The sequence below is a fragment of the Eublepharis macularius genome, chromosome 13 (genome assembly GCF_028583425.1).
Source record: "Eublepharis macularius isolate TG4126 chromosome 13, MPM_Emac_v1.0, whole genome shotgun sequence".
NCBI lineage: Eukaryota > Metazoa > Chordata > Lepidosauria > Squamata > Eublepharidae > Eublepharis > Eublepharis macularius.
This window is the reverse complement of record NC_072802.1, coordinates 51,614,559-51,632,853: the sequence shown is the minus strand read 5'-3', so window position 1 is coordinate 51,632,853 and position 18,295 is coordinate 51,614,559. Positions and strand designations below refer to the sequence as shown.

The 18,295-nt window shown below is 45.7% G+C and overlaps 1 protein-coding gene across 1 annotated transcript in view; it reads right to left on the bottom strand.

Annotated features, from left to right (window-relative positions):
* The window catches only part of TMEM233 (transmembrane protein 233), a 34,323-nt gene extending 17,270 nt beyond the window's left edge, over positions 1-17,053 (bottom strand). Inside the window, exon 1 of the mRNA XM_054996505.1 lies at positions 16,563-17,053. Coding sequence (XP_054852480.1) covers positions 16,563-16,781 — 219 coding nt within the window. The 5' untranslated portion in view covers positions 16,782-17,053. The remainder of the gene's footprint in view (positions 1-16,562) is intronic.
* Between the last annotated feature and the right edge of the window lie 1,242 nt (positions 17,054-18,295).

Below are 18,295 nucleotides of genomic sequence, written 5' to 3'. Positions count from 1 at the left end.
CTGTACAAAGGGGTGGTAGTGTACCTTGATGATGTGTTAATTTACTCGGACACCGAGGAAGAACATATTCAAACGGTACAAAAAGTTTTAGCCACCCTGATGAAGAATAAACTGCCCATCAAACTGTCCAAATGTGAATTCCATAAAACCGAACTCACTTACCTCGGCTACTGTATCTCCCAAGAAGGTCTGAAAATGGATCCAGCCAAAATACAGGCGATCCAGGATTGGCAGAAACCCACCACCCGTAAAGAACTACAATCCTTCCTGGGGTTTGCCAACTTCTATAGAGACTTCATAGCAAATTTCGCCCATATCACGCTCCCTTTAACAGACTTGCTGAAAACCAAAGATAAAGGGGACCAAGCTAAAAAACCCTCTACCAAACTGCAATGGACCCCCGATTGCCAAACGGCCTTCGATTGTCTAAAAAAGCAATTTGTAACAGAACCCATCCTCTCCCACCCCAACGAACACTCCCCTTTCATAGTACAGGTTGACGCCAGCGATGCGGCGATAGGGGGGGTTTTACTGCAGAAGGGGGAGGATGGTAGGCTGCGGCCGTGTGCTTTCTTGTCTAGAAAATTTTCGGAGGCGGAAAGAAATTGGAATGTGTGGGAGAAGGAGGCCTTTGCAGTAAAAGCGGCCCTTTCTAACTGGAGACATTGGCTGGAGGGGGCGCGATACCCTTTCGAGGTCTGGACGGATCATAAAAATCTGGAGGCCCTCCGAAGCCCACGCAGACTGAATGCCAAGCAATTGCGCTGGGCGGAATTCTTTTCCAAATTCAACTTCACTCTAAATTATCTCCCGGGCAAAACTAACTTTTTGGCAGACGCCCTATCGCGCATGCCCCAACATAAGAGCAAACGGGAGGAGACTGTCGACACTGTCTTCTCACCTACGCAACTTGGGGGCGTGGTGACTACTCGCAGCCATGCCAAGCAGCCCCTCCCGGCCAACCAAGAGTGGAAATCGAAACTCAAAACTGAGGTTGAGAAGGAGGGGGATAGGGCTCCGCGAAGCAAACTGACCCAATCCCCACAAGGGGATTGGTTAGCCGGGAGCAAATTTTATGTCCCAGACAGCCTCCGACTGGAAGTTTTGCAGCGCTGTCATGATGCTCCCACTGCTGGACATTATGGGTATCTGAAAACTTTGCACCTCATCCAAAGACAATTCTGGTGGCCGGGCATGCGCAAAGACATTTCCCAATACGTTAGTTCCTGTCCTATTTGCCTCAGCGCCAAAACCAGAAAAGGGAAGCCTCCGGGTCTCCTGCAACCATTGGAAACGCCAAACAGACCCTGGGAAATAATATCTATGGACTTTATCACTGATCTACCTATCTCAAAAGGACATAATTGCATTTTAGTGGTGGTAGATCTGTTCTCCAAACAAGCTCATTTTATCCCTTGTACTACTATACCCTCCGCTCGAAAACTAGCAGATTTGTTTCTGAAACACATCGTAAAATTACATTCTTTTCCGTCCAAGGTGATTTCGGATCGCGGCGGACAGTTCGTTGCCAACTTCTGGCGGGAGCTTTTGAAAATGTTGAATATTGAACAAGGCCTCAGTTCAAGCCACCACCCACAAACCGACGGGCAATCCGAAAAAACAAACCAAATATTAGAACAGTTTCTTCGTTGCTACATTAATTTTCAACAAGATAATTGGGTGGACCTTCTCCCTCTGGCCGAGTTCTCATATAACAACAGTGTACACGCTTCAACGGGGGAGGCCCCCTTCAAAATTGTCTACGGAACTCACTTCAATCCCTTCCCGTTGGATGCCCCCCCTCTCCATTCCTCTAAATTGCCAGATGTATCTTCGTGGTGGGGGGAGGCGGCGCAGCAATGGACTCTTATTAAGAAGCACCTTGACAAAGCCAAACTGGATTACAAAAAATACGCAGACCGCCATCGTGCGGCCGAATGGGAATTACAACCCGGTGATCATGTGTATATTTCCACAAAAAATCTAAAACTTGCTCAGACCAGCCGCAAACTCGCTCTGAAATTCCTAGGACCTTTTCCTGTGCGCAAGATAATAAATAAAGTGACTGTTGCTGTAACTTTGCCCAAGAACCTGCGCCATGTGCATGACACGTTCCATGTCAGTCTTCTAAAGAAAGCTCCCACCGACAACAAATGGCACGTCAAAGCTCCACCCATTCCAACTTTAATTGACGACCAAATACACTATGAGGTACAGCAAATCTTGGACTCTAAACTCAAACGAAATCAGCTTTTTTACCTCATTAGATGGAAGGACTTTGATTCTGGTTACGATGAATGGGTGCACTCTGCACATGTTCATGCTCCTAGACTAACCAAAGCTTTTCATACTCGCTACCCATATAAGCCGGGGGGGGATCTGTTTTAAGGGGGGCAGAATGTCAGGTCCAGTGTATATCTAAACTGTACTGACTCCATTTTCTAATGCTTCTAGTGTTTGAGTGTTCTCTTCCCAGGTGCACCAGTTCCCATGCAGCATTCCCACCGGAGAAGACTGTTTTGTCTAACACCGTCCTACCAAGCATTGGCCTTGAAGGAGAGCAGCTTCCCAGGACTGAGAGATGTTGTTTTGAGAACTGTGGGGGGAGGCTGATCCAGATGGGTATTGTTACTCTGTATCTTATGCTTGCTCTTCATTGGTAACAATGATCATGTACCATCCTGATTCTCCTATTCAGGACAGTGGACTATAATGGACCTTTTCTGCAGTAAAGTTTCCTTTTCCAAACAATGGACTTGTGTTTGCTTCTAAAGGGAACCCTGTAGTGAGTGCCTTATTTAGCCACAGTCTGACAGAGATAAGACAACTCTACTCACTCTAGCACCTTGTCTCCTAACCTACAGGTTTTGACGAGGCCTCCTCAGAGATAGCCTTACTGTGGCTTCCTTCAAAACTGTGCAAACCATGCTGACCCTCAAGGAAGCACTGACTGCTTCCATTATTTATGTATTGTTCATCAATTCTAATCTGCTCTCTCTCTCTCTCTCTCGCTATCAAAGGCACTCAAGGTGCTGACAGGCAATTATTTATTAATTCGAAAGATCTATGTGCAGTTTCTACAGACATTTGCTCAAAACAGTTCATAAACTCAAAACATGGTAAAACCATAAAAACAACCACCATAAAAGTTGCAATATTAAAACAAACCAAGAACCTACCAGAGGCATAAAAACAATATTAAGCAGCCTCAACTGATAACCCTAAAACAGCCCTTAAGCTAGAAGTGGACTATAAAATCAGCTTAAAAGAGGGAATCTTTTGGTCAAAAGCCTGGATAAAGAGAAATATTTCAGCCTGATGTCTAAAAATAGTCAAGAAGGGATCAGGTGAACCTCCAGGTGGAGTGGTTAAAAGGGGAGGTAAAACCCACCTCTGCTTGCTCAACAAAGAGCAAGACTTGGGAAAAGGAGGAAGTGCTGGGCCTTCAGATACTCCAAACCCAAGCCTCTTAGATCCTTAAAGGTCAGAACCAGCACTCTGAACTGTGCTTGGAAACAAACAGGAAGCCAGTGCAAATCTCTCAGTGCAGATGTGATACAATCCTGGTATCCAGCCCCCAACAATAGCCCTGAATCCTGCATTTTGGACCAACTATAATTTCCATAGTTCTGAAAGCCAGTCCCGTGTCAAGCATATCACAGTAATCTATTCTGAATTGATCAGAGCATGAATCACCATGGCCTGATCATGTTTTTCAAGGAATGGCTGTGGGGGGATGAATGCAAGTCCCTCCAGGAGCGAGTGATTCCTCAGTCCTTGAGCAGCTCATTCTTGTCTGGGTAGTGCTCAGTTTATTGCCCCTCATCCATCCAATTACCTTCTCCAGACATAGGCCATTTTCACACTGCTTACCTTCCCTTGGAACGACCTGGAACGTCATGCAAAAAACATGGAAGATTGTGTTTTCTTGCGCAAGATTTGCGCGATGTCGCACAAATCTCGCACAAGAAAACGCAATCTTCCCCGTTTTTTGTGCAACATTCCACGTCGTTCCGAGGGAAGGTAAGCAGTGTGAAAACAGCCATACACTGAGGATTTCCACAGACCCACCTGACTCAGCTGTTAAGGAGAAGTCGCACTGAGCATCAGTAACATATTGATGGCTCCTTGCTCTACATCCCCATACAATCTCTTCCAGAAATTCCATGTAAATGTTTAAAAAAACATGGGAAATAGTATATATGCCATAGGGGACAAGCAGGCATTCCCCAGTACCACCTGGCTGGCCAGGTAAACATAGATCCATGAAAGTATGGTGATCCCCACTACCAACCCAGCCAACCTCTTCAGAAGGATACCATAGTCAATGGTATCAAAACCTACTGAGAGATCCGATAGAATCACTCTTCCAGCAAAGATCATCAGTCAAGGCAACTAGTGCTTTCTGTTAGGGGAATTTTTTTCATAGTACTCTGCTGCAAATTATAAGTCCCCTACTACCACTTACCCGCATATTTCAAGATACTAAACTCAGTGATTACAGAAGAAAAATGGGTTTACTGAATAAGCCTAGACACATTCTCCATTAGGGGGAGACATGTGTAAAGACCAGTAGCATTGGAGGGCCTTATAGATTCTTCAGTACTGATTGTTTACAGAATAATTGCTATTTGTTTACAAAATAAAAAATCAGGTTAGGATGAAACCCTGTTAAAATGACACAAGTTCCAAGAGAAGATGACGTGATAAGCTTGAGTGTCAAATGATTTATACAGACATTTGAGAAGCTGGAGCCATAAGTCTGACTTTTCTTGAGAAAAGAATACAATCAAGGTTAAATCTTACTTGTCTAATTAGAATAACCCAAAACAAGAAAAATGTTTATTAGTTGCTCAGTGACCTGTCTCACCCAGAAGCAGGATTTTGACATTGGAACAATGCCTTCTTACTTGTTTACATATTTTTGTGTGCTGGTAGCTTAAATGTATGCTCAGAATAAGATTTTATGAAATGGGGCCTAAAAATTCCTTAACACTTTCCAGCCCAACTGAAAGGCGATATGGTTTGAAATGGGTGCAGATAAAATCATTTAAAAATAAAATAATCACATTTTAAAATAATCATCAGAAAAATAATCCAGAGAAAGCCTAGATAAACAAGTACTACTTTTGCTGGCATCAGAAACTTAGTACACTCAGTGCTAGTTCTACACCCTCTGTCAGGAGGGCGTTCATAATCAAAGTGCTGCCACAGAAAAAGCCCTGCCTCATGTGGCCTTATCTCAAGTAAGGACAGCAGGTAGAACAGGGCTTCAGTTTATGACAGCCCTTCAGTGAAGCAGGCGGTCCTTGAAATACCCATTACCCAATAAGCCAGCCCCTGCCTGACAGACTGAATTAGTCAAGAGTCAGACTGGCAAGAAACTGGAATTCAGATGCTTGGCCTCACATCTCCAGGGGTCTTGTCCGCATCATCAGGTTGCACCAACTGAAAGGTATGCATAGTAACAGGGCAAATGGAATCCCTAAACCCATTCTATCCAGTAATCAGTGTGGCATCTGATCCAGGAAGAATGAGAGCAATTAGCCCCCAAGTTGAGCTCCCTGATAAAAACACTGCTCTCTCACAGCAAGACCCAGAAGTAGACACAGTAAACTTCTTGACCTCATCAGGAATCTTCTCAAGCATTCCCCAGGGGACTGAGGAAGATGGCTCATCTCTCCCTAAAAAGAATGACTCAAAGGAGTAATGGGTCTGCTGACAGCTAGAGATCTCTCTTGCGTGCTTCTGAAGGATATGCCATCAAGTTTGGAGATGCTTTGCACACATACATACACAGGCTGAAAGAAAAGAGATGTGTTTATGTGTGTGTGTATATGTGAGTGTTAAAAATAGCAACTGGTAGTTTGGAAACACGGGGAGAGAGACAGACAGAGAGCTGCAAACTGGCTGAAAGTGAAGCACCTCTTTTTCTGGATCTGACACGGAGCAGCGGATGAAACTTTGTAGGAATGCTTCAGTGATGCCCTACAAATATAAATAAAGCAAATAATAATAAAAACCCATAAGTCTCCAACCCTTTCACACATGAAGAAAATCTGGATCGCACTGTCCCCAGACCTCTGCATCTCTCAGGACGCTGAGTAACACAGGACAACATGTTCCTGTGAGAACCAAAACAGATGTGAAGAAGATAACATAGACCATTCCCACTTATAAGGGAATGGCTATCATCAAATGGGACTAAAGGATTGCTTAGTGATGCTTCGCAAAAAGGGAAACAATCGAGGTGAAAAGTTCTAGTAATCAAAGTGCAAGCCACACACAGATGTATTCCAGTGCACTAAAACAATCATGCAAAGTGCTCCAGTGTAGATTTGTTACTTCTTGTGAGATCTCTTCCTGATAAAGCGCTTACACAACAACCAGCGTTCGGGCGGCAGAAGCTTTACAGATTATTAATTGATATGCCAATTATTAGAAATGTTAAGTTGTTTGCTTTTCTTTATACAAATGGGATTCTCTTATACTGGCTGCTTGTTGATCTCTTGCTCTGAAATCTGACGTCGTTTCCTGCTTTAATTGTAAAAGGTTGCTGATCTCAGCCCTGAGTGAAATGGGGTAGGGGGTTTACAAGCAGGGGGGTTCTGTCAAGGAGCAGGGGCCGTCTTTGCACTAGGCCATACAAGCTTTCAGGTGTTTGAGCCATTCGGCCCATTAACTCTCACTTCAAGCAGATGATAAACAGATTTGGAGGGCAGCTCATTCAATCATCTGTACACTTGATGCAGGCACCGCTGAGTGCTTTAACGCGGCACCCCAGAGGAGTGGGGAGAAAAGCATTTCCTGTTAGCTAATATCTTCTGACTCCATACCCTCATTGCTCCACTCAAAGACTCTGGCACATCCCCAAACCACTTCCAGTCTCCCAGAGCTTATAAAGATCCATCCATTTCTCCTGCTATCCCAAGTAATACGCCAGACCACAGTCCATTAAGCTTGCAAAACGGCTTCTTTTGAAACCAAAGTCGTCGTCCTCCTCCATTTCTCTCCCCACTCAGCAACCCCACTCCAATCTTTTACATTTATAATCAATAACAAGAGTTATTTGCTGCAGGAAGAATTCAACCACATTTGCCCACAGCCTGATGCGCCTCCTGCAAAACAGTTAAACGTGGGAAGCGTTCGTGGAGTCCAGGTGGCTGCATTAATATCTCATGCCCTGGTGGGGATCCGAATTGTGTAAAAGGTCACAGGAAAGTTAGCAGAGTGGAAAAAATTGGCCAGGATAGAGAAACCAAGATGGCATCAACACCACGTCCAAGGATAGGTCAATCCAGGCAAAACAGCCAGGGAGGAGATAAGACAGGACTGGGCTTTATCAAGGCTAGGAGTAGCAACAACCAAGTTTCAACCCGGAAATTTTGCTTTCCACCTCCCTGAGGTCAGGAACTTCAAGCTAGAGCCTTGTTCACTGGGCAATGACAAGAGGCTGGGATCCTGGTATTTATCTAGAAACTTTGCACCGCCCATGACAGAGACTGATGCTGGCTACACTTCTGTGCCTTAAAGAGTGCTTTCCACAGTAATTCCAGTCACAACCAGATTGGGGCATAGCTTTAACCCATGGAGTCCCCAACAGACTTCTGATAAGTAACCCAGGAGGCCATTTTCTAGTACAAATCATAGCTGGTGATAAAGATATTCAAGAACACAGGACCAGAGTGTAGCACCATGCAACAGTAAAAGACCAGACTAGAGGTGACACACAGAGCCCCCAATATCTGTTTTCTGATGCTTTCATATGTCTGTGTAGACAAGCTCTCTGTTTCTGGCATTAGTTACCATGCAAATGACTACACTTAATCAAACTACATTGGACCGGGACCAACACAGGCAGACCTGATTCCTGCCTTTATACTATCTTGACCTGTCAACAATAGATCAAACAAATTGTAGTTAATACTATGGTTTCAGCAAGGTAGAGCTGGAGAAAACAACCAAGAGGACTCCACAGTGGTCAGATGTGCAGCCAGATAAAAGGAGAGGGAAATTTAAAACAGGCTTTGTGATGTAGGGGTTCAACCAGCACTGGGGAGACCCAAGTTCAAACCCTCAATTTATTTTTTATTTTACAAAATGCACACCCTGACTTTCTGCCCTTTTAAGGGCTTTCAAGGAGGCTAACAAATTACAAACATAATAAAAATCATGTTTCAAAAATCATTAAAACCAGCAAAACCCATCATTAAAACAATTAAAACCAGAGCTAAAATACACACACAACATAAAAGCAATGATTAAAACACTGGGCAGGAAGAAGAGATCACTGAGGGAACCTCAAATTTAAAAAAAAACACTTTTCACAGAAGCTCCCTAGATGATCAGTCACTTTCTCTCAGCCTAATCAATTTCGCAGGGTTGTTGTGATGATAAAATGGAAGACAGAACCATGTATGCTTAGCTCTTACCCGTAGCTCTTTGGAGGAAGGATGAGATTAAACAGAGTGTGAAAATCAAAACAAAAGTACTATAAACAGCTGTGAAGACCCAAACAATAAAAGTCCTAATGTGCAGTAAACACCAGTCTTGCTCCAAGCAAAATATTACTATCTTGAAACACCCATGGTCCATTTTCATAGCACACTTTATCCCACTTTATATTGTTTTCTAGCTGTGCATAGCTTTCCAGGGTATGAGCTGACAGTCAAAACTCTCTTCTTCAGATACATTTAGAAGTGGGAGTATGTAGGGTTAACCATATTCCCACATCTAAATGTATCTGAAGAAGGGAGCTTTGACTTTCAAAAGGTCTTTAAGGTGCTCTTCAACTGCAGTCCAACATGGCTACCCACCTAAAACTACCTGTCCATATTGAGTCAACTTCTTTCCCCCTTTAGCACAATATTTGATTCTCGTGTGTGTGTGTGTGTGTGTGTGTGTGTGAGAGAGAGAGAGAGAGAGTGAGTGTGAGAGAGAGACAGAGACAGAGAGAGACAGAGTGGAACAGAACACCAAGGGGGTGACAGCCTACCCCCTGGGCCTGAGGAACTGGCTGAAATGAAACCGAGTAAGAACTCTGTGTGTGTCAGGAGAAAACTTTTTCATTTCTCGAATCCCGCTAAAGGAAATCAGCTGGCCATAAGCTCATAAGGAGACCTCCAGGGAGAATGGCTCTCTCTGATCCATCAAAGACACAACAGCTATGAGAATGGTCTACATTACAGCAGAGACAGAAAAATAATAGCCTGGGCTGAACAGTGCAGCTTGCTGGTGCTTCTCACCTGGTCCCCATACCCTCCAATCCTACAAAATGTAAAGAAACCCTCAGGGGCTCAGAGGAACATGGCAGTCTCTATTAACCGGGCAGTGGGCTGCTAGCCCACCTTTCTGTCCTGCCAAAGAAAAGTATGATCTCACTGAGGAGGGATATGGGATGGGATATATAGATTTGATGGGTGCCACTAGAGATGTAGTTGAAAAGTGGGATGCTGGACTTGCAAGACCCATTGAATGCAGGGTCTGTGGCAGCTGCCAGATCAAATTACATTTTTACCCCCCCCTTTCCTCCAAAGAGCTCATGGGGACAGTATTTCTCCCCTTCTCATTTATATTGTCACAATGGCCTTGGTCAGGAAGGTAGGCTGAGAAAGAGTACCTAGCCCAAGGTCAACAAATTGACTTCATGGTAAAACAGGGATTTGAACCCAGATCCTCTCGTAGATTGACTCAAAAGGCCAATTCACACAGTAAAATGTCCTCATGTCTGCCATGACTCTGTATTATATTTGCAAGGGTGTTTTTCCCTTTGCAGACACACACAGGCCTGATTCTGATCACACTGGCAGCATGCATAAACTGGCTTCAACCCCATGCGCCCCCACACGCCATTTTCACATCCTGGAATCACCCTGGGGAACCACTATTTAGTCCATTGCTAAAATTCTGTGATGTACATGTAAAACATGCAAACAGGAGCTCTCCAGGGCAATTTCAGGACACAAAACCAGTATAAGGCCTGGGGGACAAAAGAACCAGGAAATCCAAAACGCTCCTTCCCTTGTTCTATACAATCCCATATCAATTTATTCCCTGGTTCTGTACAATCCCATATGGATAGTAAAAAAAAGTACAATTAGATTAAAACCCCATCTAAGCCCACATCAAACGCAACAAAGAACAAGATGACCCATTAAAATTAACTTTAAAACAACTGCCACCACAACTCAAAGAAAAGGAAGAAGGATATGCAGAAAACAAATGAATTAAAAACATGAGCAGAGCAAATGAATCACCATAAACAACGGACCTGAGGTACTGCCAGAGAGGGGAAAAAAACTACCACATCAGAGCAAACAGAAGAAATAAACTCCAGGAGAAACCACATTTCACAAAAAGCCCATGTAGCTTGGGGAAAGTTGTTCCAGAATCAAAATGCCACAATTAAGAAGACCCTGCTTTTGACAGCAGTCTGTCTCACCTCCATTACCAAGGAAAGATGAAGCGTCACCTGTGATGCAGACCTTAAAGCTCCACGGAAGAACCAGTTGGTCCAGATATGGTTCCAAGCTATTTAGGGCTTTACAGGCCAGAGGTGGCACACAAAAGCAAACTGGCACCCACTGCAATTGTTTTACAACCAGCACAGTATGTTTTTTTTTAATACAAGGCACAAGTCAGCAAACTGCACCTTCCAAATAGTCTTCCAGTCCTGCCCCATGTAATGTGCATTACAGTAGTCTAACTAAGATATAATCAGCAGATGAACAACTGTGGCCAAATCACACCACTCAAGCCTACAGTGGGAGTACAGTGGAATAAAAGGGAAAAATCTGCCTCCAACTATAGATCAAGATTGAGCATCATATTTGGCATGGGTAAACTGCCTTAGTCTTTGGAACCTGTTCAAGCTGCCGTGAAATTTCTCCAGTCACTCTTGATAGATCTTCAGCACTCAGATGTCATTCAGCTTCACTCAAAGCTAACATCAATGCCATTTAGGCCAATTTTGTGCCAATTTTTAACAAAAGAATATGCACCAACTCCATCCAATGATGTCTGGAGACTGGAGACAGCAACTAGTTATACAAAATTTTGCAAGCACAGGAGGGGAATCTCTTGCCAGATATTGTCGTGCCCCCCCTTCTCCTTTAACCACACCCACTGCTGAGCGTGCCACTTGTTTGAAGAAAGCCCATTTAATTCTTGTAAGTTCAAACCTGGGAGTGCAATGGTGCTACACTTTGCTCTAACCACAGAGGAAAATGTCACCCCGACAAAAGCCACAACATTCATCCAACCTTCTAAAGTTTATAGGAGGATTTCGCTATCACCACAGAATCATTCCTTGCTGAGCTGCTGCTAACTCACTTTTGCTCCGGATTATACAGCACTTTTCGTAGACAGCTGCCAGGCAAGTAGCAACATTACAGTACTCAGCTGTGGGGGAATAAATAAACTCCCCAGCTCAGAGGCTTCTGCACCTTAAAGATGAGCAGGTTCGTTGCGGCAGAAGCTCTAAGTGGTTCGATGTATTGTCGAAGGCTTTCATGGCCGGAGAACGATGGTTGTTGTGGGTTTTCCGGGCTGTATTGCCGTGGTCTTGGCATTGTAGTTCCTGACGTTTCGCCAGCAGCTGTGGCTGGCATCTTCAGAGGTGTAGCACCAAAAGACAGAGATCTCTGTCTTTTGGTGCTACACCTCTGAAGATGCCAGCCACAGCTGCTGGCGAAACGTCAGGAACTACAATGCCAAGACCACGGCAATACAGCCCGGAAAACCCACAACAACCATAGCTCTAAGTGGCCTAGAACCTACCTTGAGCAGATGCATCAAATATATATAGAGAGAGAAGCAAAAAAGCTGGGGGGGAAGGCAAAAAGGCACAGCACTTCTGCGTCAACTGTGAACAGATGGGAGTGTTTTTTATTCACAACAGCATATAGCTTGGTAATCTTTTATTGAACACATGAAGCTGCTTCATACTGAGTCAGACCCTTGGGTCAGTATTGTCTACTCTGACTGGCAGCAGCTCTCCAGGGTCTCAGGCCAAGGTCTTTGACTTCATCTACTACCTAATCATTTTAACTGGAGGTGCTGGAGACTGGACCTGCGACCTTCTACGTGCAAAGCAGATGCTCTACCACTAAGCCACAGCTCCTCACTTGGCTTTTTCAGGGCAGTGCCCCCGACTGACTGTACCGCCTACATTTCATGGCCTTTTGTCCCCCATCCCTTTGCATTTTTCCTTTGTATTTATGCGTATCTTTCTGCCCACCGATATAGAATAAATGCTTCATCCATCTGCCAAAGTGGGGTCTTCAAAGCGACAGAGAGCTCTGTGATCCTTCTTCCAACACCTACTTCAGAGGAAGGTTCCTTTTTGATCATCTGGATGCTCAAATGTTGCGAGGAAAAAGCTGAAGGTTTTGACTGAAACCAAGGCTCTCAGCTGATACCAGCAGCTCCACTCAGCAGCATTCGGGACAGGGGAAGCAGAGAAAGGTGTAGAGAATCCATTTAAATGGAAACGGCACTAACTGCATGCAACTGGTGGGTGCTCATGGAGACACTCTTAACAATGACTCAGGGCAGACAAATTACTCCTTTTGCTATTCCTTAGGCCTGGCTAACATATAGGAGCAGGGCTTTTTTTCTGGGAAAAGAGGTGGTGGAACTCAGTGGGTTGCCCTCGGAGAAAATGGTCACATGGCTGGTGGCCCCACCCCCTGATCTCCAGACAGAGGGGAGTTGAGATTGAGAGGGCAATCTAAACTCCCCTCTGTCTGGAGATCAGGGGGCGGGGCCACCAGCCATGTGACCATTTTCAAGAGGTTCCGGAACTCCTTTCCCCCGCATTCCCCCTGAAAAAAAACCCTGTATAAGAGAATGAACTGGAATATCAAGCAGTAGAATGGACTGTGCTACTTCAGACTGTAGGAAGTCCTCCTATGTTCAAAAATCTCTGTGAACAGCACAGCAAGCAAAACAAGGGGACTGAACCTCTCTCTCTCATGAGCTGGCTTTATCTTTGCTTGAGTCTTTTTTTTAAAATATGAAGGAAGCAGGAATATAGCCCCTGGAGCAAACGTAGGTGTAGCAATTTCTCCCATCTCAAGGTTTTGCCACCTCATGAGCATCTTGTTTTTCTGCATATGTGAACCAGACTTGATATTTGATTGATGAAAGGATAGAGTTTCCTTACACTGCAGGGAATGCTTCAGCGGATGCTAGAACCAGCGATTTAACAGAGGAAAAGTGAGCTTTTGGGTTCATGTCAAACAAGAAGCAATTTCATATGGTCAGTTAGGCTTTTAAGATTCACCAACAACACTATTAATGAGACTGATTCAAGTGGCGGGGTCTTCCCTTCCTACTTTAGTAATAGTTTATAGATTGGTTTAAATCCTGTTAGTGATTACCAGCAGCGAACCAGTGGATGAGAAGTGCTCGTTCAAGGTTATTTCATTCATCTGGAGCAAAAAGTGCTCTTGATTATTCAGTTGCACAAAAGGAGAAGAAAGTGCAATTCAGGTAACGATCAGCTCTGTATGCTTGTGTCTCCCTGGTCAAATCTGTCCAGGTATCTTTGGAAAGTAAGCTCAGATTCAAAAAATTGAAAAGATCCTCCGGCTTCTTTTACAGACCTTCTGCACTGAACCTGTATCTGGGAGTGTACAGCAAGATTCAGGTCCAGCAGCACCTTAAAGACCAACTAGATTTCTTCTAAGGTATGTGCTTTCGAGCATCAGAGCTCCCTTTGTCAGATTCCAGAAAGCTCTGAATCTCAAAAGCTCATACCCTGGAAATTTAGTTGGTCTCTAAGGTCCTATGGGACCTGAATCTTTCTCTTTTACTACAGACCAATACAGCTACCCACCTGAAACTATCTTCTGAGAACAAAGTGTAGGATCATCCCAGAGTTCAAAGGACATTCATGAACCCTGAATGCTGATTACTCCTTTCAACTGTGCTTTTTGTACACAGAACTAAAAGGAAGTTCAAGGTGTGGGTTTTTATTTTCTCCTGTTTTCATAGCATGTTAGGTGTGTAAACGGCTTCCAAAGTTGGGAATGCAGACAAAGAAGTGGGAAGCTATAGCAGAATTTTTTAAAAATATCGGTACGAACCCCAAGTCCGTTAACTGCCTGGTACCAGAAATGTCTGTCTTCAAGCAAGACTTGGCAAACTTGCAAAAATTCTATGTTCCCCAAAAGTAAAAATTGGTCTTGTACGCAATGATACTGGATGTATTACAAGCAAAAAGCAAAAACTGCCCCCAGGGATAGATCCTACAGTTGGGGGAGGAGACCTCCAAGGACGACACCCCCACTTCCTTTCTGAAACCCTCTCCAAGGAACCTAAATCTGTCATGGAAGAGATGGCTTCTGTTCCAAGTCCGAGGTCTTCAAATACTGTTCTGAAGGAACACACACCCACTTAAAGGGGGAGGGAAGCTTCCCATAAAGTGGCCAGGTAAGGTTCATGTCTTTCTCGTCTACAGTTCATACCTGGCACACTGGCATAGGAGGAACTGGGGGAGAGGCTGGTCTTGGTGCTGGCTGAATCGTTGGTGTGTGGGGGGCAGTAAGGCAAGTCTTGCTTCAGGGGGAAAACCAAGGGATGTCATTAAAGGAATCAATTATTTGGCTTATCTGTACTATGGGAGTGGGAAATGCTGTCTGCATTTTCTGCCATGAGCTCTGAATGTCTCGAGGTCTTTTCTTGCAGTATCACTGCTTTGTAACATTCCTGCCTACCATCTACCATCCCGGCTTTATACAGGACCACAGTAATCCTTCAGACACGATTGGCAACTCTTTTTATTAAAGAGAGAGAAATAAAATCATCTGTGCATGTAGCAATTTAATACCCACATCACACTGCTGTGAAGCGTCATTTTGTGTGTGGGGGTAAGAGAGAGAGGGGGGGGGGCAGTCAAGATCCAGAAACCTTAAAACTTGCATGCAACTGAGAGAGAGGGTAAAGCAGGGGTGGGCAAATTGCGGCCCGCTACAGAGTTTTTTGTGGACCGCCAAGACAGTAGAAAAGTGTGATAGGGTACATTTGCCTCATTAAACTGATTCTAAAATTAAATGTGCTTGCAGCTATAGATGATATGAAATTAGCACAATAAATAAATTGAATAAAACTACCACTATTTTATTTAATTTATATTTATTGATTTTTATGATACAATTTATACCTTTTCTGAAATGCAAAGTTAACTAATGAACGCAATCATTTTAAAAGGTGCGGCCCTCCGCTAACCTCCGCTCCCACAAAGTGGCCCCGAGCCAAAACAATTGCCCACCCCTGGGGTAAAGCAATGTTTTACCTAACAGAAGTGATACTTGGACAAATGAGACTGAAGAAGTTTCTCAGTTCTTTACCCTGACATCCTAAACACACTCTTCTAAGACAATTGGCTTCAATGGAGATGGAAGTGGTAACTCTACTCCAGGCTACACTGGCATGCACAGTCCTATTTCCTTTGGGGTGGTCCAATACTTTATTTTTGGGTGCAGCCACCCACAGTTTTTTTTTTTAATTTTCAGCAAGCACCCTGCTTTGGAGAATTTAGCACTAAAGCCAGGCTTTGGACTGGGAAAATAGGATATATCTCCTTGCAGAGTCTGGGAGATGTATGATTTTGAGTGGTCCAAAGTTTATTTCTAGGTGCGGTGCTGTTTAAGTATCTTTAATACCTGTGCTTTCCATGGTCATAGATCCAGAGGAGATAGCCGTGTTAGTATGTAGTAGCAAAATCAAAAAGAGTCCAGTAGCTCCTTTAAGACTAAAGGTGCTACTGGACTCTTTTTGATTTTAATACCTGTGTTTGAATTGGTGAATATGGCATTAGGATGTGGGAACTAAAGATTTGGGGCTGGAAGCCAACTTCAGTCTCATCTTAAACTCAACAGATGGGGAAATCTCAGTCTGTGCACTGAGAGGAAGCCCCCCCAGTGCAAACGGTTGAGTTTACTTCCAAATAAAAACGCATACGACATTGACTTCGCCTCTGCATTTCTACTCTCAGTTGCTGAAGTGGGACTTTTGAGCAAGCACACAAAAAATAGGGTTTAAAAGAGGATGGGGTGGGGGACAAGAAAGAGGGGAGCAGTAGTAATTGGAACCTCACAGCCTTTCCCCGCCAGGAATGGTCTAGGGCGAGGAGGGCTGCAATCTCTGTCTCCCCAGCGCCCCGGGTTCTGGTCTTAGGGCGGCCAACTCCTGGTTGGAAAATTCCTGGGGATTTGGAGATGAAGTGAGGTGTAGGCAGTATGAGGAGGGCAAAGTCCTCAGCGAAGTATAATGCCACACAGCTCACCCGCCAAAGCAGCCATTTCCTCTAGGGGAACTGATCTCTGTAGTTGGGGGATCAGTTAGAATTCCGGGAGATCTCCAGATCCCACCTGGAGGCTGGCAACGCCAAACAGGAGCTGCCCGGGGAGAAGGGCTCCCCCTGGCGGTCAGGCCGGGCCCGGGCGACCGGTTTGCAAAACCGCAGCCTCGAGCCGGCAGGGCATGCAGGGCAGAGACCCCCCGGGCTCCTCTCTCTTGGCTGCGCCCGTCCCGTCCCGTCCCGTCCCGGGGCTCACCCAGATGGAGAAGACGAAGGCGACGATGTTGATGGGGTACGCGGGGCAGAAGCAGGACAGGATGCTGAGCCACAGGTAGTTCTTGGGCATGGGCGCCTCTTCCTCGGGCCCCGCCGCCTCCTCATCCTCGCCGCCCAGCTGGAACTCGGCGCCGTTGCTGCTGTTGCCCAAGGCCCGCTTGAGGTCGGAGTCGGAGGAGGGCAGCGACGAGCCCTCCATGAGCGGCCGCCGCAGGGAAGTTCGACGGGACGCGACGGGACGGCGAGGAGGCGCGCTGCGGAGAGGGCTGCGCTGCGCAGGGAGACGCCGCGCCGCGCTCAGCCCCTCATCGCGCCGCCTTCGCTCGCGCCCGGCCGTTCGGGGACAGCGGCCAAGCCACAGCCCAGCCCAGCCCAGCCGGGGCAAACGCTCAGGTTTCGCTCCCAAGTCCCGGCGAGGCGCTTGGAGGAGGCGCGACTTGGCACTGGCGGCCCTCGGAGACCCGCCGCGGCAGCCCGTCGGGGGCTTGGCTTTTCAGGAGGAGGCGCGGTGGGGGGGGGCTTCGGGGCGGGGGAGGGACACGGAGCTCTTCCCCTCCCGGCCGCCACGTTTAAGCCCCAAACGCTGCCGGGCGTCGCTTTTGAATGGCTGGCGCAGGACGCGCGCGGGGCTTTGGCGTCGAACCGCGCTTTCCCCCCGCTCAGGCACGTCTGAACAGAAGCGGGCGCTTCGAGCAGTCTGGCCCTTCGGAGCGTCGGGGATGGTAAAATGTGATGCACAGATCCTCCCCACTGCCTCATTGTCACGTCGCCTGGCTACTAGGAAGACTCTCAACAGGGTGCAGTGGGGACCCTGCGAAAAATTAGGAGTTTTTCAGTGACGTCTCCGTGCCTGTTTTCCCTGCGGATATCCTAACCTCCCTTCTCTGTCACGCACACACCCTATTTACACAAACGTGTTTTTCTCCTAATTTATATGCATGGTCGAGAAAACTGGTTTGATCCTGCGGAGCGCCGGTTTTACATGCAAGATCCAAGTCCGATAGCACCTTAAAGAACAACTAGATTTCCCAGGTAGGAGCTAAGGGAGCTTTCATTCTCGAAAGCTCGTACCTTGCAATGTAATCCTAAACAGAGTTACTCCAGTCTAAACCCATTGGAATCAATGGGCTTAGACTGGTCTAACTACTTAGCATTGCACAGTTGGAAATCTAGTTGGTCTTTAAGGTGCTATTGGAGCCGGATCTTGCTCTTCAACTGCAGACCAACAGGGCTACCCACCTGGAAATGCATGCGGAAGACCCCCAGTTCAAATCCTGGCACCTCCAGTAAGAGATTTCAAATGATGCGTGATGGAAAAGATCATTCTTTACTTGGATCTTCATAGGGCAGTTTGGATCTTCCAAGGGTAGTTTGTGGACCAAAGGTCTGATGTGACATGTGTATTTTTGCATGCAAGAAGTATTTGCATTCTATCAAGTGATCTGTGATTTATTAGGAGGATTCCTCTCATCTTCCAGCGCGGAATAAAGCAATTTCATAGAAATGGGCGGAGTCAATGCTACTAAGTCTGGCCTATTGTCCTCACATAAAGCTGCAACTCTGTGCACTTTTGGGAGGAAGCCCCATAGAACTCAATGGGACTTATTTCTGAGAAAATGAGCCCAGGATCAGGCTGCATGCCTCTCTGTCTGGGCTCTCTGGCTTTTCAGCAACTGTCTTAAGAATATGTCTGATATACCACAGTGAAAACAG